The 22,790-nt window shown below is 37.2% G+C and overlaps 1 protein-coding gene across 2 annotated transcripts; it reads right to left on the minus strand.

The window, feature by feature from the left end:
- Positions 1 to 1,032: 1,032 nt before the first annotated feature.
- Positions 1,033 to 22,368, minus strand: LOC117300892 (serine incorporator 1-like). 2 transcript variants are annotated; one of them, XM_033784751.1, is made up of 14 exons: positions 22,175 to 22,368; positions 17,012 to 17,176; positions 13,837 to 14,000; positions 12,744 to 12,823; positions 11,697 to 11,834; positions 11,135 to 11,217; positions 10,487 to 10,586; positions 9,571 to 9,663; positions 8,233 to 8,350; positions 7,234 to 7,282; positions 4,992 to 5,018; positions 2,940 to 2,958; positions 2,023 to 2,182; positions 1,033 to 1,523 (listed from the first exon to the last, which is right to left on the minus strand). In XM_033784751.1, exons 1-14 carry the CDS (start codon positions 22,199 to 22,201, stop codon positions 1,373 to 1,375), a joined length of 1,374 nt encoding a protein of 457 aa, XP_033640642.1. In that variant the 5' UTR covers positions 22,202 to 22,368; the 3' UTR covers positions 1,033 to 1,372. The 2 variants fall into 2 exon arrangements, with proteins under 2 accessions (XP_033640642.1, XP_033640643.1); XM_033784752.1 differs by lacking the exon at positions 4,992 to 5,018.
- Positions 22,369 to 22,790: the final 422 nt, after the last annotated feature.

The following is a 22,790-nucleotide window of genomic DNA, read 5'->3' on the forward strand; positions in this document are numbered from 1 at the left end:
AAGCTTGATGTAGGGGTCGCGGTGTCACCATGTGGCTGTCGGTAGAATTTTGAACTAGATTATCCGGTGTGCTCTTTTCTTATTTATTTCTCCTTTCTTATGTATTTCTCCTATTAATTACACAATGGTAGACTGAAAAGCACTGTCTCCCAAAAAAAGTTTCAACAAAGCTATAAGAAAAAAAAGTTGTCCAAAGAACCTTTTTGCACCTATTTGTGACAAGCAATGCATACTAGGTGCTGTACAAAAAAAACTTCAGAAAAAAAAATTCCACAGGCTATTGGGTGAGATTCAAACCCACGACCCCAGCATTTTCTCTATATTGTTAATTGTTTCAACCCACTAGTAGGATCAGAGTGCTTATTACAAGTCAGTGTTAAGGGTAATAACCAGAAATAAAAACCAAATTAAAAACAAAAGCTTATGATACAGCATTACATTAATGACTTGTTAATAAATGTCAATTTAACTCTTCATTCCTTACAAAGTTGAATAATGATGCGATCAGTCTAAGCTGAAATAATTCTGATACTTAAACTTGGCTCCTAGTTTCCTTAGTTTTTGTTTCTTGTTACTCTACCACAAATTTTCTCATAATCTGATTTTATTCATAAAAACAATCCATCCTGTGTATTGAAAAACCAAAATGAAGTAAGAATTATAATAATATCTTGCCAAGTCCGCTTCCACTCAACGGCTAAAAAGTCTCTTATTTGGCGTAAATTTTTTTTATTTTGGTTTCGTGCGTGTGATTACCAGTTAACACGAGCTGTGCTGTTGTACTAGCAACTGTACATTGATAAATGCTTTTTAAAGGTGTTATAAAGGATTGGTCAGGAGAAATACCACTATTGTTTTTTTGAGTCACCAAGCTTTCTGAAGTTCATACCAGAACCCTCTTTCTTTGAAATATTTCCCTCTGAAATGAAGTCATATTAAAAAAAAAAGAGGATTTTATTGGTCGAGTTGGTCTTTGAAAAGCATTTTTTGTTTTAATCGTTTGTTATGAAATGTATGGTTAGGAAGATGCTTGTAAGTAGAATATAATGATCCACAAAAATATGCCTCAAATTTGCACGGTTTTCCTTTTATTTTGCGAACTAACACGTTATGAACAAACACGAGCTGTCTGCAATATTTTGTCTGCCTAACCAATTCTGTATAATAAATGTTTATGTCGCGAGTGAATGTGTGAGAAGCGATTGTGAGTCTAGTTAAATTCGCGGTTCTTGAGTGCAATGGGTGCTACTAGAGAACAAATGTAGATGATGACTTTTTATTTTGAAAGCCTTACCAATCCCATATAACACCTTTCAATGTTTATGTCGAGAGTGAAGTTGCGGAGTGAGTTGTGTGAGAAGCGATTGGGAGTCTAGTTAAATTCGCGGTTCTTGAGCGCAATAGGTGCTACTAGAGACCAGATATAAAGGATGACACAGACCCAGCTTGAAGACACCTTGACCCACATAGCACCGGGGCTGATCGTCAGACTTGTCTTGTCAGCTAAATCTCCTGAGGTTGGGCTGCATGAAGAAAGCAAGGGTTTTAAAACAGGATTGTAAATAAAGGGTTTGGAGGTATTTTTTGTAGAACGCAAACACGAAAGCTTCTTTTTACAAAACATTATAAGCTGAGGTGTTATATTTGTTTTGGAAATGGGTAAAACAAGTTCAACAAAATAACTTAAGCATGAAAAGTTGTAGTATGGATTTACGAGACTCTCCTGAAAAGCTCTTAATTGGATTTCCTGTCCTGAATTTGACCACTAATGAAGCTGAAGCTTCTACCAGTCTACAGGGAAATTAAATTCGGGCAACTTCATTCAAAGTGATGTGGGATTCATATCATGGCCAAAACATATTTTGTTAGTTTTTTGTTGTCGTTTTTTTTTTGGGGGGGAGGGGTTTAAAAAAAATCATATTTCTGTTTAAAAAGCAAGAAATCAAGTTCCTGCACGATCCAGCCATATTCATAGTCACTATTCCCCACACAGCCTGTGTAAGCTTATACCACTCCACTCACTTGAACCAGTTGGTGAGTGTCATCATGATGTAGAGGGATGCTAAGAACATCATGAAATGGAAGAAGCTGTAGCTGTATGCCACGCCTTCTTCTTCGTTATCCCAGACGTTCTGTCCGCCTTTCTCTGCATCACCACTGGCATTCTCAGAGGAGGTTGGAGCTGTGGAGCACAAGAAGGATCTCATTTGCAAGTCAACAACATTTATTTCCTAATTCCTTAAAGGAACACGTTGCCTTGGATCGGACAAGTTTGTCTATAAAAAGGGTTTGTAACCGTTTTTAAAAAAATGCATATGGTTGGAAAGACGTTTTAAAAGTAGAATACAATGATCCACACATATTTGCCTCGAAATTGCGTGGTTTTCCTTTTACTGTGCGAACTAACACGGTCAGCCATTTATGGGAGTCAAAAATTTGACTCCCATAAATGGCCGACTGTGTTAGTCGACGAGGTAAAAGGAAAACCGTGCAATTTAGAGGCATGTTTGTGTGGATCATTGTATTCTACGTTTACAACATTACAACATCTTTCTACCCATAAACAATTTTTAACAAATGGTTACAAATGCTTTTCAAAGACCAACGCGACCGATCCAAGGCAATGTGTTCCTTTAATCAATAATATACAATGTAAACAAAGTGATACAAGAATTTTTGGAATTGGGGGCACAGTCCTGTTAGGGAGTGCTATACAAAAACATTCACGAGAGTACATACAGAACAGACGAAGCACAAGACCAGCAAAGACTTGGGACAACAAAAACCCACAACATTCCATTTGTTTGGTCCTAACCATTCCAGTACATGCACATGTACATATGCATGTACATGTAGTAAGAATTTGTTTGATTTTTATGTTTGTTGTTTGTTTTATGTTTGTTGATACAAAATAAACAAATTTAAGAAGTTATACTTACAGTCACTGATCAGAACTTTCTGTTGGAGGAAAAAGAACAACAAAACATAAGTCATTTTTATTTTCCCTATATATATTTAGCTCCGGTTCTTTTTCAACGCCATTGACAACTTGTGGTCATTGAGGTTTTTTAATTAAGGGAGGGGGTGGTAAAATTTAATTTGATGCATTTGTAATATTTCATGCATTTCTTTGAACCCATTTTCCAGCATGTGTGTGTGATAATAAGAGTTTGACAAATTTCTAACAAAAAGTTGTTATTTCTACTTTATATTTTTGTATGAAATACTGAAAATCGTTAAAAGAAAGAAAAATAAGAAAGGCAAACTAAACGACAGGACATTTGAGGTACAAACAAAAAAACTACTTGTATGGAAATTAAACTTACATGTAAATGAACCATAATGAAGCACTGATAATGACAACTGCTTTTTATGTCATGGTTTTTAAGACATTGGACACTATTGGTAATTGTCAAAGACTAGTCTTCACAGTTGGTGTATCTCAACATATGTGGAAACTTGAGCTCAATCGGTTGTGAAAGTTGCGAGATAATAATGAAAGAAAAAACACCCTTGTCACATGAAGTTGTGTGCTTTCAGATGCTTGATTTCGAGACCTCAAATTCTAAACTTGAGGTCTCGAAATCAAATTCGTGGAAAATTACTTCTTTCTCGAAAACTTCAGAGGGAACCGTTTCTCACAATGTTTTATACTATCAACCTCTCCCCATTACTCGTAATCAAGGAAGGTTTTATGCTTATAATTATTTTGAGTAATTACCAATAGTGTCCACTGCCTTTAAAAGGGGATGTGTCGTCATGATCAAAGTAGGCCTGTGGCTGTACATGGAATTAGGAACTGCAGGCCCTCCCTCTTTATCAATAATTTTGGTTAAAGAGCCAATAAAGGATGATCTCAATATTTCAACTATTACCTTTTTATGGCCAAATAGACATCGTAGATACCGGTTAATAACCATTTTACTCTCAAAATTTGCATTTAGTAACGAACAACATGAGTCAAAAATGCACCCGGCCACGCGCCTTTTTCAGCCGAGAGTCAAAAACGGCTTATCTATTATAATGACCTTTTGACGCCAGTGACGATATTCCCCTAATTGGGTGTGAACACAGTTCTCCAGCTTTGGTTAACTGAGGGTGCTATTTTCCACACCAAATAGCCGCCACTGACGTCACGATTCCTTTGTTGCGCAGGTTTGTTTGACCCCGTGTTTTTCAAAAATTTGGCTAGAAGCGTTCTGTAGAAAAACCATTTTTACCATGTTTTAACGTGAGGTAAGAGACTCGTTATATTTTTTTTATGTTTCCTATAGACATGATGGACTCCAGCTATTAGAAAACTGTAATATCTATATTATTTCAAATCATCCTTTATTGGCTGTCTAACTTTCAAAGCTCAAACATGTCAATCTCCTGCTTATTTATCTGAACTTGTTCATCATTATTCCCTAGTCGCACTTTATGATCATCTCAACAGTCATTGCTTTCAACTACAAGAGCTTCTTGTTTTCCGCCGCACCATTTCTTTGGAGTAGTCTTCCTGTGCATATTTGCCAGGCTAGTTCTTTACACTGTCTTAAGTCCCTGTTGAAAACTCATTTGCTATAAAAGCTGCTTATTTGTAATCTGCTTTCTTGTAATCTTTATTTCCAGCGTTGTATATTTCATTGTTCTCTTCATGCGCTTAAGCATATGACATGTATGAAGAGAACAATGAAATATTAGAGGCTATTGCATGAGTCGCTTCACAAATGTATGTATTATTATTATCATTATTATTATTATACAGTATCTATGGAGAGCCTACGTATGCAGTACCCAAGTGTGAAAGTGCAGCACCCATGTAAAGCCACAGGCATGTTTACATCATGAGGACACGTTCCTTTTGATTTCAAGCAAAACTTCAAAGTAATGAAATGTGACTGTGAATGCAAACCTCACGGTACAAGTCCCCACACATCAAAACCCATCAACCAATTTTAGAAATCTCAAGTTTGGTCAGCCTGAAATGTCTTTGTGTTAACGCTTACCTCGCCAGCCCCATAGTATGCAACTTCCTACAATAAAAGACAAATGGGTAAAAATGTATCCTTTTTCCCATCATAAACCAAAGCACGCTTGGTTTGTCATTTCATCCCCAAGTTGATCCAAATTTGTTTAGGTTTAACATACATGTAGTTCAATCTTTTTAAGTACGCAGCAACCGGGTTGCAGTTTATTATTCCATGTACAGCACAGGCTAGCTTTGATCAACAACCGTCCCCCGTTAAGAAGTATTCTTGCAGAAATCCCTGTTAAAGGGTCTACATGTATGTAACTTTTGTAGGACCAAAAACACAATGTCCACAGATTAACACTAAACTTACACAGTTTGAAGATAATGATAGTAGAAAGCTTCCCTGAAAATATTACGTGCTGAGGTGCTGTAGTTTTTGGGAAATGAGTAAAACAATGTCATGAAAATTATTTTTAATCATTTACAAACGTATTTTCATGACATTGTTTTACTCATTTCTCAAAAACTACAGCACCTCAGTAAGTAAAATTTGAAGGGAAGCTTTCCACTATCATTATCTTCAAACCCTGTAAGTTTAATGTAAATCTATGGACATTTTAAAAAGGTACCCAAATCCTTTAAGGAAACCCCATGCTATCAGGTAGGGACTAACTACACACATGAAAGACTTCTATCCTAAGTAGGTTTTGAACCAGGGCCCAATTTCATAGAGCTGCTAAGCACAAAAATTTGCTTAGCATGAAATTTCTGCCTCAATAAAAACCGGACTACCAACAACATTTCCACATGATTTTCAGGATGAGCAAACATCAGCTGAATACCTGTAACAAGCAATATGCAACAAATGGAAATTTGGATGGTAATCCTGTTTTTTATCAAGGAAGAAATTTCATGCTAAGCAAATTTTTGTGCTTAGCAGCTGTATGAAATTGGGCCCAGGGCTCTTTGAGGTCAAAGCTAGGAAAGACACCACTGAGCCAACCTACATAAATGCCCTTATCATAATAGCTTGATGGTATTTGTTGCACCCTCAATAATTGTAATGGATTTTCTTGTGAGACTGAATCACTAGAACTATGAGCGCAAAGCATGAAAGCTTGCGAGCGCAAAGCATGAAAGCTTGCGAGCGCACAGTGTGAAAGCTTGCGAGTGCAAAGCATGGAAGCTTGTGAGCGCAAAGCATGAAAGCTTGCGAACGCAAAGCATGAAAGCTTGCAAGCGCAAAGCATGAAAGCTTGCGAGCGCAAAGCATGAAAGCGTGCGAGCGCAAAGCATGAAAGCGTGCGAACACGAAAGCTTTTGCTTGAAAAGCTTGCTTCCATACATTTCTCCTTGATTTTAAAGCCCTACTCTGCAATCTGGGGTGTTCCATGTGGTCTAATCATTATACTCTCATGAATTTGAGCTAAGTAATAAAGTATTGAAAAAAATTTTTTTTTTAAATAAATGAACTTAAGTTTAAAAGCGAAAAAATGACATCCCTGAAGTTAAAGAAATGTGAATGGCTGGAGTTGTGTGAAGTATGAATGACTGATTTTACTTTCATCAAGTTCCGAGATGAAAAGTTGCAATGCTAAAAAGTTACATGTTGCTGATTATATAGGCCCTTTTCAGAGGATGTCAGTTATTTTTGCTTGCCATGCGGGCTGATTTCACAAAGAGTTTTCAAGATTTTCAAGACTAATCTTATCTAGAGTTCGGAAGAAGTTAGGAATGTATTTATTACTTTGTATCCTCTCGTACAAAAAAAAAAAAAGCTGAGTGAGCAAATTTTCATTATCTCTCCAAAAATATTATCCAAGAATTTGTAACAGGTCGAGTGCTCCCCCTCAACAAATCAGAAATAATTAAATAAATTTATTTATAAAAAATAATAATATATATAAAAATGAAAATAAAATATAAAACTCCCTCACAGTGGAGCTGTTTACTATTAGGAAAAAAACTGGTTTGGCCCTACAAAAAAAATGAAGTCATGTGAGTGTTTGGCCCGACATGAAGCGCCTGTGAGATGACATGAATTTTGAGCCATATCAGAGTTATTTTTGTTCATACCTCCTTGTCCACATTGCCGTATTGTATATTACCATCTGTGCCATACGCGGCAAACTACAGGAAGGTAGAGTATTAAAAACAGGCAATTATTCAATTTTTCGTCTGCACTTTGCTCTTCCAAAGGCAGTGTGGAACAAAAAACATTGGCCGTCAGCATTAGGGTCGATTTATAACAAGAAAAAAAGCAAATTTGTTCTTACATCTCCACCGGTCAGCTTGCTCACATTGTTGGTGCTTGCGGAACGGATACTGCAAGAAAGAAATTGAAATAAAATAACCGAACATCTAAGACATTTCATTTGGGATGGTAAGCAGTTTGCAATTAGCCAAGAGCAAGTTTGAGTGTGCACATTTAGTCGACCACTGACCAGCAACGTACTTGCGCAGTGACGCACTCACCCAAACGACTTATTTGGAAGTCTAGCCAACCATCGCCCTTATGGGCATCTAAAAGGACAGGTGTTTTTTCTTTCATTATTCTCCTGCAACTGCAATGACCAATTGAGTAAAAATTTTCACAGATTTGTTATATTTATGCATATGAATTGGGATACACCAAGTGAGAATGAACTGGTTTTTGACAACTACTAAAGCTGTCCAGTGTCTTTAACTGTGTTTCACATCTGCGCTGCTTTTTTGTAAATGATGTTCAATTTATTTTTATTTGTTTACTTATTTATTTCTTGTTTATCCTGGGAAATCCATTCAGTAAGATAAACTCACAGATCTCCCATGGATCCCAGCTAATAACAATCTACAGAAGTGCACTTAAGATAAAAGATTAAAAATTTACACAGAAAAACTTTGCACAGTCATTTAAAAATAACACTAGATCCAAGCACACATAAACTACAAAATAGCATTTTTAAATAGGACGAAGACAACTAAAGGGGAAAAATACACATCCAATAAAAACACTCAACCAAATACAAAAGAAACAGATGAACCACAATGGAGTGATAACAAATGTCAGTAAAAATGGGATGAAGAATGTCAGTAAAAATGGGATTAACTGAGCTCTTTGAACAAAGATATTGACAAAATAGGGACACCGCCAATATAGGGCTAGATAGCTCAGTTGGTAGAGCGCCGGCACGTTAATCGGGAGGTCGTTGGTTCGGATCCCACTCTAGTCAATTCTTTGTTCAACCCCCCAAATCTCTTTGAGTTGATTTAAAAATTGATTGAGTTCAACTCACCAGGCATAGACGATACAGACGAGAAACACAATGAGTGAGACCCAGTCTTCAGCTCCGAGACCTGGACTGTTTGCTGCAGCGGAACCAGTAGTAATCTGTTCCAATCCTGGGTTGCATTCTAGAAACAGGAACATAAATATTTTATATTGTAGGTCTTCAATAGGGGACTTTCGGGACGCTTGGTGGCAGCAAAATAGAGTTAAATAATTCATTAATTCATTCATTTGTTTTTTATTCCAAACTTGGAACACATCACTTAACCCCGGGGAGGGTTACAACAACATTTTAAACCTTAATTATTTTAATATACATTGGCGGGAGAAAAATAAAGTCAACAGAGGTAATAAGACATTATGTTTTTCTATGAAGTTCATGAATAAAAAGACATATTTGGCAACACAATTAATAATAGATTCATCTGTAGAACTCATAAGAAATTTAAATTTTCACTCTTAGTAAACAGCTGAAAATGTGCGTTATTTCCACTCAAAAAAATTTGCATTTGTTCCCTAAGAGCACTGTATAATGGACAAGTGAGTAAAAAATGGATCTCAGTTTCAACCTCCAAAATACTGCAAATTATTAGGAACCAAGTCTATGCGTGTGTGTAGTATGTTCTGTATTTTTTTTTAACTTGCCTAAATCTTTAACCTGTCGTCATGTTACTGAATCACAATTTCTTAATTTGTGCAGTTCATAATCCAAGACGTTAAACCAATGTTTATATTAGAGAGATTGGCTGTTGCCAGCTTGGTGTTTATATCACCATGTCGGAGTTTGCCGAGTTCCCTTGATGGGAAGATCATCTAAACAAACAAACAAACAAACAAACAAACAAACAAACAAACCTCTGTAAAGCGCCTTGGGACCATTTTGGGGTTTAGAGCACTATACATTGTAAAAGGTGCTTTATTATTATTATTAATATAAATCTTAAAGACAGTGGACACTATCGGTAATTCTCGAAGACCAGTATTCTCACTCGGTGTATCTCAACATACGCATAAAATAACAAACCTGGGAAAGTTTGAGCTCAATTGGTCATCGTAGTTGTGAGATAATAATGAAAGAAAAAAAACACCCTTGTCACACAAAGTTGTGTGCTTTCAGATGCTTAATTTCCAGACCTCAAATTCTAAATCTGAGGTCTCAAAATCAAATTCATTGAAAATTACTTCTTTCTCGAAAACTACGTTACTTTAGAGGGAGCTGTTTCTCACAATGTTTTATACTGTCAACAGCTCCCCATTACTCGTTACCAAGGAAGGTTTTGTGCTAATAATTATTTTGAGTAGTTACCGATAGTGTCCACTGCCTTGAAGGAGGAATATAACTTACTCATGTTTGGGTTACTGCTCAGTGCAGACCAGGTCAGATACATGGTGTAGGCTGAGATCACGGAGGACTGAAGAAGGCCTGATTGAGGAAGAGCTTGGATAAAAACAAACAAGTGAAAAAGATTCAGGACAATTTGATATCGAAAAGGAACCCATGCTTATTTAAAGGAACACGTTGCCTTGGACCGGTCGAGTTGGTCTTTGAAAAGCGTTTGTTATAAAATGCATATGTGTAGAAAGATGTTGTAAAAGTAGAATACAATGATCCACACAAACATGCCTCGAAGTTGCACGGTTTTCCTTTTACCTCGTCGACTAACACAGTCGGCCATTTATGGGAGTAAAATTTTTGACTCCCATAAATGGCCGACCATGTTACTTCGCACAGTCAAAGGAAAACCACGCAATTTTGAGGCAAACTTGTGTGGATCATCGTATTCTACTTTTAAAACATCTTTCCAACCATATACATTTAATAACATACGGTTACAAACGTTTTTTTATAGACCAACTCGTCCGATCCAAGGCAACGTGTACCTTTAATGGCACAGCATATAAATTTTCGCATCACAGCTCTATTTTCGCTGCGAATGTTTCATAGGAGTTGAGCACATTTCAACCATTGCGAATTATTTGTGACATCAAAAGCTGTCTCGCATTCGCATTTGCATTTGCAGGAAGTATAAACCAGGCTTTACAGTTAAAATATCTTGTTGACCTGTCTGACAATGTCCGAGTAAATATTGCACATTGGAATACCTTGGGTGTGGTAAACCAGTCCATTAATGAATGAGGGTCTTTTGAAGACGTGACAAAACTTAAGCATAATTTCCTTCTGCGATCTTGTAGTGATATAAATTACATTTGATAAGAGATGATTGATAACCATGGTAATGGGAGCCGAGGTGTAATCTCACCTTCTTGTACTTTCGGCAAGATGCTCACAATGGAAAATCCAATGCATAAGAGCATGTTGAAGGAGATGATGAACTTGTGTGAGCTACAACCGTCATCAGTCTGCATGATCAAATCAGAAAAGTGAATAATAATAATAATGGAAATTGTATATAGCGCCTATCCATGTAAACATGCTCCTGGGCGCTGAACAATTAAAAGAAAACCTATTAAAATCCATACAATTAAACCACCCAAGAGAAAATACAGTAAACATGTAATAAATGCAGAATTTGTACACAACAATCAATGATTAAAAAACACAGAGAATTAACCGTAGTTAAAAAACTGGAATTGCTACAGAGAGTACAAAAATATATGTACATGTACTTGTCTTTAGTGGTTTAAAAAAGCACGCTTATGAAGCTACAAGTCCCAAACAGTGCCCTCACTGAGGTTAATGAAGACAGGAACGACTCTAGGTCGACCCAAATAAATGTTGGTTTCAGACAAGTGAACTTAACATAACATGCTACATTAGGTTCACTCATGACAACATCGACGCCTGAAACCAAAGACACTAAAGAGTCATTCTGAATGACTGCAACAGTCGATCTTTCGTCTTCTAGCGTGTCCAACCTCCTCAGCATTTGAAAACATTATGTCCTTACCCCACGACCAATGTAGAAGACATAGAACAGCACAAATCCAGAAATGGTTATGATGAAATTGAGTACGGTGGCCATCAAAAGAGCTGGGGAAACAAAAATCAGTGAAGATAATCCATTGAAAAACAGGCTACACTTTCATTTGTGGCATGTACATGTGTAAGGTGCAGAATGATACCTGTGAGGTACATATTGGATTTTTACAATAATTATGTTTTGTAAAAACCTAAATTAATTATTTGTTATCCCAGATGCAAGTTTCCATCTATTACATGGAAATCATTGCAGTACCCGCTGCTAAAATGTAGGATTCGAACTGCCTCTACATGTAGCTACCATGGCTACAGAGCAATCTCGGCGTCTTGTTCATGTAATTAGTGAGACACTGCTCTATTCTATAAAAAAAAACAGCACGTCAGCAAAAAATATTTTGAGGGAAGCTCTCTATCATCATTATCTTCAAACCGTGTAAATTTAATGTGAATCTGTGGACATTGTGTTTTATATTACAAAAAGTACCTACACCCTTTACAATAGCTCTATAATAGTTGGGCCCGTATCTTACCATAATACCAGCCCTTGCTCTCCCCTTCCTCCATTCTCCCCACCCAGCTCTCGTTCCAAGAGTGAGCAAAGTCAATGATCAGAACCAGCTGGATCAGAATGAAGGTGAAGGCGCCCACCATTCCGAAGTACATCCACACTGTAATCAGAACACATCATTATTAGGTAGGATTTGAAACTTTGCATGGTGGAAAGCATTGTAGTAAGGTTTGCCGTAATATTTTGTAATGATATCTTTAATTGAGTACTGATTGTGGATGGGGTATATCAGAAGAACATATTGCGCCATAGCAACTTGTAAAAACCATTAGTACATGGTGCTAAAAAAGGAAGGTCACATACAAAGTACTTCAAAACGTAGCTCCAGATGCCTTGTTTTTTTGCAGGAAAAAATAATCAGCGTTTTGGTATTCGGTATGCCCCTTGGGGACTGTTAAAGTGTAATAAGAACCCAGGATTATAAGTAAAAAATAATAAGGGAATCAATGTGTGGTGAAGAGGTTTTCAACTAGTGGTTTAAACCCGCCGAGGCCTGGTTCTTGATAGTGATACCGAGAAGAACCAGGCCTCGGAGGCTTAAAACCACTAGTTGAAAACCAATCCAACACCCTTGATTCCCATTCATAAATACCTTTTCGGTCAAAAAACATCAGAAATTTTTGGTAAAAAGTAAAATAAATGCAAAAATAATAATTGTTCAATGATTTCTTTCAACACAAAAACCCTCCAGCTATGAAATGCTAAGGCCCTCGTTAACAACTCCTTATAAGGAGATTGCTGTGCGCATCGCACGTATCGCGTGATGTGGCACAACTGTCCCAGCCGCTGCTCGACCAATAGGAATGAAGAAACTGTCTTATAAGCACAGATGCAAGTTCGCGTGTCACGCCCATGTTTTAACACCATTTACTGGTATTATATCATCCGTTCAAACACCCCCACGTGATGCCCTCTCAACCAATCAGAATGTATAAACTGTCTTAGGTATTTATGAATAAGAGTTATCATTATTAAAAATGATAATAAATTATTATTGTTATTATCTTACCATTTTCAAACTCTCCAGGGGGAATGAAGAATGCTCCCACTCCAATTGCAATCAACATTACAACTTTCACAACCCAGAATCTAAAGAGAAGCAGAAAAATGAGAAAAAAACATGTACAAGAAAAACACACATATAAATATTTTTTGGGGATTATTCAAAATATTTTTTTTTTTTTTTTTTTTTTTTTTTTTTTAATTAATATTCATTATGAGATAACGCCTAACATCACAAAGACCACTTGTTGGAAGTGGCGTATCAGGGCCTAGCGTTTAAAGGCAGTGGACACTATTGGTAACTACTCAAAATAATTATTAGCACAAAACCTTATATGGTAACAAGTAATGGGGAGAGGATGGTAGTATAAAACATTGTGAGAAACGGCTCCCTCTGAAGTGGAGTAGTTTTCGAGAAAGAAGTAATTTTCCACGAATTTGATTTCGAGACCTCAAGTTTAGAACTTGAGGTCTCGAAATCAACCATCTAAACGCACACAACTTCGTGTGACAAGGGTGTTTTTTCTTTCATTATTATCTCGCAACTTCGACGACCAATTGAGCTCAAATTTTCACAGGTTTGTTATTTCATGCATATGTTGAGATACACCAAGTGAGAAGACAGGTCTTTGACAATTACCAATAGTGTCCACTGCCTTTTAAGAGCACCGGATTTAACTTTTGAGCTTCTGTTCAGCAGAGTATGGATGCGAGTCCCGGTCGTGAAACTTGAAATTGGGCCCGGATGAAAAACATGATCTAGGAAAGTTGAACTTACCAGGCCTGTGAGTGGATCCTTAAACAAAAACCCGAGCTGAAACACTACACGATGTAAGAATGATCGTGTAACGTCAAGTGAGCGCGCCTCATGCATTTACGATGGTCGAATTTGGGTACCCCATTAATCCAGTAACTAGGCTCATCGCACATTATTGTAGTCATACATTATTGTTGCCGAGTTTATATAAGGCATGCCAAGCAAATATAAGTAATATAAGTATTTAAAAAAAAAAATAATAATAATACAAACAAAACTGAAAATAGATCATTAAAAAGCGGATATCTGCTTTAAAGCGGAGAATTCACAGACGCTGACTTACCCATTCTGGAAGCCAGACCTTGGATCCTTACTGCTCTTGACCTTGATCATGATGACTGCCATGAGGAAGAAGAAACAAGCCAAGGCAAAGCAGACTCTGTAGACCCCAACGTAACCGCCGATCAGCTGGCAGGTGTCCGGGAGATTGTCACAAAATAGCGGGATCTGAAAAACAGAATCAGCACAGCCAACTTTAAGATAACGTCTTTAATTTGACCTGTTCATTTAGCCTTTGAGAAAGACTCTGCCACTGTCACAACGTTTGCAGTAATACAATAGATCCCTTTGATTGGTGAGTTGTTTGCAACAGCTTATTATAATTTCTTGTCTTTGAGTTTTGTAAGATTAGGCTGTGTCCACATAGGCCAAGTCCAAAGAGAAGCCGAGGGTGCCATTTTCACCCGAAGGTGTACAAAACCCAAGGACTAAAGATCACAGCGTGCAACAATTGTTTTGTTATACCTTGGTAACATGATTAGTCCTCTTCTCAAAGTTATGTTGTTATCTTCAAACATTATATAGCAGACGAACGGTTGTTCAAATAAGAAACCATTCTTCACTGAACCCGCAGCCGTTTCGTACTTAGTGCTGGAAATCGACCACTGGTTAACATCACTCATGCTTCCCGCCGCGCCTTTGCAGCCATGGTACATGCTAGGCCTGGGCGAATTATTCGAATATCCGAATAGGCTTTCCTATCCGTAACCGCGAATGCCTTTTTTTTCTTAACCGGATATCCGCATAGGGCGCGAATACCTATTTATAAACCGGATAGTTCTGTAGTTACAACCAAGTAACCGGATATTCTATTAATATCCGAATATCCGCGGACGTCGGGCGACAACTGATAGGAATGTTTTGTCTGAATCCTTATGAAACTTCTATTAAGACAGCATAAAACAGCATAAATTAAGTATTTAACTATGCTCGCCTCCGTGAAGAGTTAAAACAATGACATTTCAGACGTAATTTGTTAAAAGATTACAAAAGTTTTCCTTCACGTAGAGTCAATCACGATCAAAAGAAAAAGCAAATCGCCATCTTTAAATTAGATCCGGTTATTTTTATGAATGAACCGAGTGACACTGTCTAAAACTAATATCAATCCGCCCATACGATCTCATTCACAAACGAACAGCGCCCTCTAGCGGCAAAAGAACATATTTTTAATATTTTTTTTAAATTTTTATTAGCGCCCTCTAGCGGCGAAAAAACTTTTTGAATATCCGGTTAATTTCGGATAGTTGGCCAGCGGTATCCGAATATCAAAATTTCACTATTCGCCCAGCACTAGTACATACCTATTTGTTGCACTGCACATGATTGCTTCTCGACCAATCAAACTTTACGATTTGTTACAGAGATACAATAGTGAAGTATGGGACATCCTTAGCAGCACTCGTCTTTTTTTGTGCTTACTGTAGCAGAAAAGTGTGCATACAAGTTTATTCACCATGATTTCTCAAGCAGAACACTTGTAGGTGCGCATGCATGTTCACCATAGATTTGCATTGTTACGTCGCCCATATGCTTACCGCAGCTTAACCAGCATTAACCCTTGCTGATGGTAACAGCTTCAAGAAATCGTTAAAGGGAAGGTACACGTTTGGTAATTACTCAAAACAAATATTAACTTAATAAAAACTGACTTGGTCATGTTGGTAACAAGCATTGGAGAGCTGAGGAAAGTATTAAACATTGTGGGAAACTACTCCCTCTGAAGTTATGAGTTTATGAGAAAAAGGTAATTTCTCACTGAAATAATAAAAGACTTCTAGTCTTTTATTCTCAGTTGAAAGCACACAATTTCGTCCAAACAGGTTTTTTTTTTCTTTTATCATTTTCTAGCAGCTCCGACAACCAATCAAGCTCACATTTTCACACGTTTGTTATTTTATGCATATGTTGAGATACACCAAGTGAGAAGACTGATCTTTGACAATTACCAATAGTGTCCACTATTTTTAAGGGGTCGCTGTAAGCGCATAACTGCAGCTGCTGCTGACATAGGCTCTTCATGTTTTATGAAATTGGGCCCTGGTTTATGTGAGAGATTAGTTTACACATTGTACTTTTTTTCTACATTCGTTAAAGTGCCTATTTTAAATCGACTACCGGTAATCAAAATAAGAAACAAGAGTTAGTTCTACAATTTAACGATTTGAAAGCTGAAAAGTTACAGGCCTAGCTTCTTTGAGAGATTTGTTTACGCATTGTACTTTTGGTCTACAGGTGCTTATTTTAAATTGACTAATCAAAATACGAAACAAGAATTCTAGTTCTGTACGTGTGTCCCTGAGCAAGACACGTATGCTTCTCTCCACACCCAGGGGAAATGGTAGTGCTGGGCGAATAGAGAAATTTTGTTATTCGGATACCGCTGGCCAACTATCCAAAATTAACCGGATATTCGAATAGTTTTTTTGCCGCTAGAGGGCGCTGTTCGTTTGTGATATGGGCGGATTGATATTAGTTTTAGACAGTGTCACTCGGTTCATTCATAAAAATGACCGGATCTAATTTAAAGACCAATTTGCTTTTTCTTTTGATCGTGATTGACTCTACGTGAAGGAAAACTTTTGTAATCTTTGAACAAATTACGTCAGAAATGTCATTGTTTTAACTCTTCACGGAGGGGAGCATATAGGTAAATACTTAATTTATGCTGTTTTATGCTGTCTTCATAGAAGTTTCATTAGGATTCAGACAAAACATTCATATCAGTTTCTCACGGGGTGTCTCAAAGCGCTTCCGACATTATTACCCCTGGTCACTGGGCCTTATATCATTCCTTAAACCATCTCAGCTCCCTGGGGAGTATACAGCCTGTGTGACAATTATATGCGCTACATGGCTAAACCAATCACAAGAACCATCTCTGCCCTCACAGGTACCCATTTACCCCTGGGTGGAGAGAAGCAATTATAGTTAAGTGTCTTGCTCAGGGACACAAGTGTCACGACCTGGGTTCGAACCCACACTCTGCTGAACAGAAGCATCAGAGCTTGAGTTCGCTGCTCTTATCCACTCGGCCACGACACACCATACACCACACTGATAGGAATTAATAAGGGCCAATGACCATGGGTAAATATAGTGGAAGCACTTTGAGACGCCCTTCCGGTGTGAAAAGCACTGTAAACAAACTGGTTATTTTTTTTATTAATTTAGTTTACCGATTTGATAGCATCCTGGACTCCTGGAATCAAGGCTACACATGCCAGTAAGGTCCCAAGCAGCAGGATGAGTCCATACACCAGACGAGATGCCGTGGAGTTTTTACATCCTGGGCAGAAACTACAGCAGCAGGAGCATGCTGCTGAAGTGCAACAGCAAGCCAACTGTTGATAAGATACAATAGTTCATACTGATTATAATGATTATTAATTTGGCACTAATACACATGCATACAAAATGTGACCATAATTATAGTACAAAACGAGAGCCCGGAATTAAAAAAGCTTTCCCGACAAACTTCAGGCTGCCCGAAAGCCTTCATTTCAATTCCAGTATCTCTGGCCACCTAAACAAAAATATTAAAATCTATATTTATAAGAAGCCCAAATACAACGAAAGCCATGTCTTTTCTTTTTTTAATTTCTTTTTTTGAGGCAGCTTCCTACAAAATCCTGTTTGAGTTTTAACACGAAAACAGGTGTGCATCATCATGAGTGCATGAAAATTCTAATCTTGTTCATAACAAAAGAAACAAACTTTATTTGTGTATTGTATCATATCAGACATAATCTACTCACTCATCCTCATTTCCTTTCTCCAATACCATACTTACTAGTACTAATTACGGATACTTACATACGGAACCTCGGCATGCTCGGGCTCTGAATTTTACAGAATTGGTATATTTTTAGTTGCGATAACGTACCGACGGCCGTCAGGCCGGAGGGTTACGAGATGGGTCCTACTAAAAGTCGACAACTCGCCGCATCGCCGACAACTCGTCCAGAGCGCCGACAAGTTGCAGACACCTTAAAAACAGCAAACTAACCAACGGTTTATTAAAACAATGTGCACTATTTTATATTAACATAAATACAACGGCTTTACTTCACGAAAAGTCGTAGTTTTTTACCCGGAAAAAAAACGAACTTACGCAGAGCGCGGTTGGACGCCATCTTGGCCTCCAACCCGTGTTGCGACCATTCCATTATGATACAGGGGTGAGATGAATTAGCACTTCCATAACAACAGAGGGCGGGCGTCCTGTGAAAACCACACTGTGTGTGCACGCAGCAGTTCAGAGATGGCACATTGTTGTGTGTAAGTGTGTGTGGATTTGTAAGTACCTGACAATTTTTGATACATAAATTCTTGATTAGTTAAATGTTTAATTTAATCCCCTAGAGTCCTAGACTAGCTAGAACAGTGCAGAATATTTTTTTCTTTAACATAACTGTGCATCTATCTATTTTTTTTTATATAAATAACTTTATAGGTTTTTTTTTTTTATTTTTTATTTGGGGGGGGGGGGATAAGATAGAATTTGAAAATACCTTAATTAAACTGGATAAGACTTGTGGGCCAGGTGGAGAATGCAATTTGTTTCTCAGTTGAGTTATTTAAAGATTCTATTAATAGTTTTACTTTTCCACATTTTTATTTTACTTTTTTAAATTTTTTAAATAAATATTACTTTTTTACCACTTGATTTGACAGCATTCAATAGTCTGGCATTTCCAGCTGAGTGCTTGTCATGGTAAGACAAAAACTTGAGAAAGTGCTTCTGTCGCGCACTGTCAGTTTTACATGACTAGATAACAAAACAAGACTATGGGGGTGGATGGAGAATCCAATCTTGTTTCCCAGTTGATTTATTTGAAGATTATTTATTACTTACATTCCCTATTTTTGTTTGATCTATTTCAAGGGCTTTCACAATTGTGGAAAGAGTTACCAACAGGTGAGATCCTTGTTGTTTATAGACTATTTTAATAGTATTAAAACTATTTTGTTTATTCGTCGGCTATTTGATAGGGCTTTCAAAGCTGGTGGGGGTGGGGGCACATACAAGGTACACTTGAAAATCCACTCAAATTAATTTTGTAATTGTTTTATTATAATTTAATATCTTTTTTTTCTAATCAAAAATAGAAGCAAATTAGTTACATGGAGCGTATCAAATTCAAAAATTAGATTTAACCAATTTGAGAAGTAATCTTAAAAATTATACCCGTAGTATATATACAAGTTAACTAAGTGAAATAAAAGGATAGATGAATCCACTTCGAGAACTAAGTTGGCAACAATTGAAATGAAAAAGTTTATGGAATTAGATTTTTTCATTAATTCACTTCACACAGAATTAGATTTAAATACAATTCGAGAAGTAACCTTAAACATAGTAGTACATATAAGTTAGCAATGATTGAAATAAAATAGTTAATATTGTTAATATTTATTTTCTTTGACAGCATTCAATGCTGAAGACAATGCACAAGGACCCATGGCATGTCTAGTGAGAAAAAGAAACAGTTTTGGCATTTCTGATTTAGCCAACTTGAGAAGTAATCTACACAACATATCATATTGGAACCGCCCGAATGCAAGCACAGGACGATGAAGAATATAGTGTACTTATAAATTAATCTGAAACCGTGGTGAATTTGTATAACAAAGTTTGGTTTTAAGAAATTTTATTTACCATTATTTAAAACAGAATTAGGCCTATAGACAAACTTTTTGTTTTGCACCGGGCGAAAGAGCACTGTTGGCTTATTGCTATCGATTAGGTTTTATTTATATGTGTTAGCACTGTATACTCAGTACTTTCCCGAGTCCTGTGAAAAAATATCACAGGCATGTTACTCGGGTGGGATTCGAACCCACGACCCTTGCAATTCTAGAGCAGTGTCTTACCAACTAGACTACCGAGGTTGCCCGGCAGCTAGAGGCAGTTCGAATCCTATGTTTTGGCAGCGGGATATTCTTTATCCCCGATGCAAATTTAACATCTATTATATCGTTGCGGTACCCGCTGCCAAAACATAGGATTCGAACTGCCTATAGCTGCCGGGCAACCTCGGTAGTCTAGTTGGTAAGACACTGCTCTAGAATTGAAAGGGTCGTGGGTTCGAATCCCACCCGAGTAACATGCCTGTGATATTTTTTCACAGGACTCGGGAAAGTACTGAGTATACAGTGCTATCACACATCGGTGTATGGGTAAAAACCAAAATTAATATTCTTTATCCCCGATGCAAATTTAACATCTATTATAGGTTTTATTTAGATCATCAATAGCTATCCTGGGGAAAGAATCTTAATTATACAAAGTCAGTGATTAACGTCGGCTTCATGGTCACACGGCGTAGTTTGTACACTAAAGTGGTTTCGGCCAATCAAAGTGCTTCAATGAGCTCCTATAGTTAATCATGATTGACGGGACAGATGATGTTGATGCCACTCTGACAGCTGTCAATGGCCCGCTGATTTCTTCATGTTCAAATTTCGAAGTGTTTTATATTAATTTGAGCTGGTTGAAGTCCTAAGCGTCATCCAAGTCATAGTTAAAATAAGATTTATTATAGTCATTACATGAAAACCTTTGCATATCGTATTTCCACCAATGCTAAGTTTCAAATGATTTTAAAACGGCTTTCTTTATGCGTCAGGGACGGACATCAATGAATTGGAAATATATGTTCTTTACATTTTTATATTAATTATTGTGTTCAAACTTGAAAGTTGTATCAAATATTTGTCAGTAGTTATAGGAACGGACGTCACAGTAACAAGATTATAGCAAAAAAAGGTATAAGCTGGATATTTTTACAACTATTATAAGACCCGTTAATATAAGTTTTGGGGTTATGTGACTGCCGTCCCTCACTTTTTAAAATTAAACTAGGAACCACAAGGTATTAATTAGTGCATGACTTGCGGTATTCATTTCTGGAAAGCTGATGAAGTCTGCCAATAGCAAGTTCTTTTTAAGAAATGTGAGTTGAGTAAATATAGGAGGACATAGGTTGTATTTGGTCCGTGAGGGAACGGAAAAATACACACCAATGTGGGTTGACAAAATATACGTCGAATGGTAATATCCTAAAATAATTTTAAAAGTGTTAATACCTCCATTGTGTGAAATATGTAAAACCAACAAGAATGTTTTCACGTTAAAAAAATATTGAATTACTTGTGCTGGGAAACGTGCATGCAATCTTCAACAACGTGGTCTACCTTACTGAGCATCATTATTTATTTTATTTTTATGTATTTTTTTTGTTAAAAAGATGGATATTTCTCTGTTAGTTGAAGTATTGTTTAATTTATTTCAGAAGTTTTATCGGAAGATCAGCAGTAATCATAAAGTTTACCATTTTTATGCTGCTCTTTCACATGCAATTTTCTTGTCTCCTATAATTTTTCTGTGACTCTGAGAAATTGATAACATTAATAAAATAAATTTCACAAATTGGATGTAAAATTAATAAAATAAATTTCACATATTGGATGTAGGCTAAGTTTTTTTTATTGTTAATAATAATCATCAACATCCCTAGGATAACTTTCCGTATGGCGCCACCACTTTTTCACTCATTTTTACAAAAAGGGATATATCAATCAGGTAAATTAGATACTATATTATTTTATTAATCATGTTTATCTTAATCATGTCACGAATGAGGCGATGATAAATCTAGTTACCATAAAACCGGTCCAATGCCAACCTCACCCGTCCGCGCACTGGTCCCCCCCCCCCACCCCCCCGATCTTGTGTCACCCCTGTATCATAATGGAATGGTCGCAACATGGGTTGTAGGCCAAGATGGCGTCCAACCGCGCTCCGCAGAAGTTCGCTTTTTTTCCGGGTAAAAAACTACATCTTTTCGTGAAGTAAAGCCGTTGTATTGTATTTATGTTAATATAAAAAAGTGCATATTGTTTTAATAAACCGTTGGTTAGTTTGCTGTTTTTCAGGTGTCTGCAACTTGTTGGCGGCGAGTTGTCGGCGCTCTGGACGAGTTGTCGGCGTTGTCGGCGAGTTGTCGGCTTTTAGTAGGACCGTTACGAGATAGGTTCGAGCGGCAACGGTTAATCTGGTCCAACACGTACAATTTTGACAGCTAGTCACCAGATTTGCATCATTTATTACCACTTTCAAAAATCATGACACAAATTCTGAGGGTATGAACTTTGTAGCTTGTAGCTTTCTACAATCATTATCCATTATCTTCCAACGGTGTAAGTTAAGTGTAAATTTATGTAGACATTGTGTTTTCTGTCCTACAAAAAGTACATCGACCCTTTATTAGACTTTCAGAAAACACACTGTACGACGACGATTAAAATAGAAAATCTAATTAACAAGAAAAACTTACCCCTGCAAGCCCACACGGTATACACATTTTCCAGCCAAAAAAAACGATTTTAAAAAACACCTCTTGTCAGCAGTTGTTTCGAGTGTTGGATCAACAAAAAATGAAACTTAATTCACAGGAATTGGGCAGTTATGGTCTACTTTGTAAGAGACTTTGTTCGTCGTAACAGAAAAATGGTGAGGTTAGTGTGTTGTTTATTTACGTACAGTGACGTCAGGTAGTCTGGTGGACGTTCAAGATCAAAGAGCAGTGTGGTGGTCAAAACACACTACAATAAAGAACAGGGTAGGCGGAAACTAGACAACTCACGTTAACTTGCATGCAAATCGTGACGATTCGTCAACAACGTAGACTTGATTCAAGTCTTAGATCGCGGTGATACACTCTGTGTAGTCTAGATTTCAAGCCGTCCACGTAACTAAATCATACCGTGGCGGGCGCGCTTTGGCGATTCAACCAGGCCGCGCGTAGTACACTATCCAGAATCAAGCACCATAGTCTTGGGCCAAGACTACCACATTATTAGCTAATATCACGCGCCCTATAACTCGCAATCTAAATGACGAAGAAAGATCACAAGAGGGCGCTGTTTGTAGCGGCTATCAGAACGACTAAA

This window comes from Asterias rubens, chromosome 16 (genome assembly GCF_902459465.1).
Source record: "Asterias rubens chromosome 16, eAstRub1.3, whole genome shotgun sequence".
NCBI lineage: Eukaryota > Metazoa > Echinodermata > Asteroidea > Forcipulatida > Asteriidae > Asterias > Asterias rubens.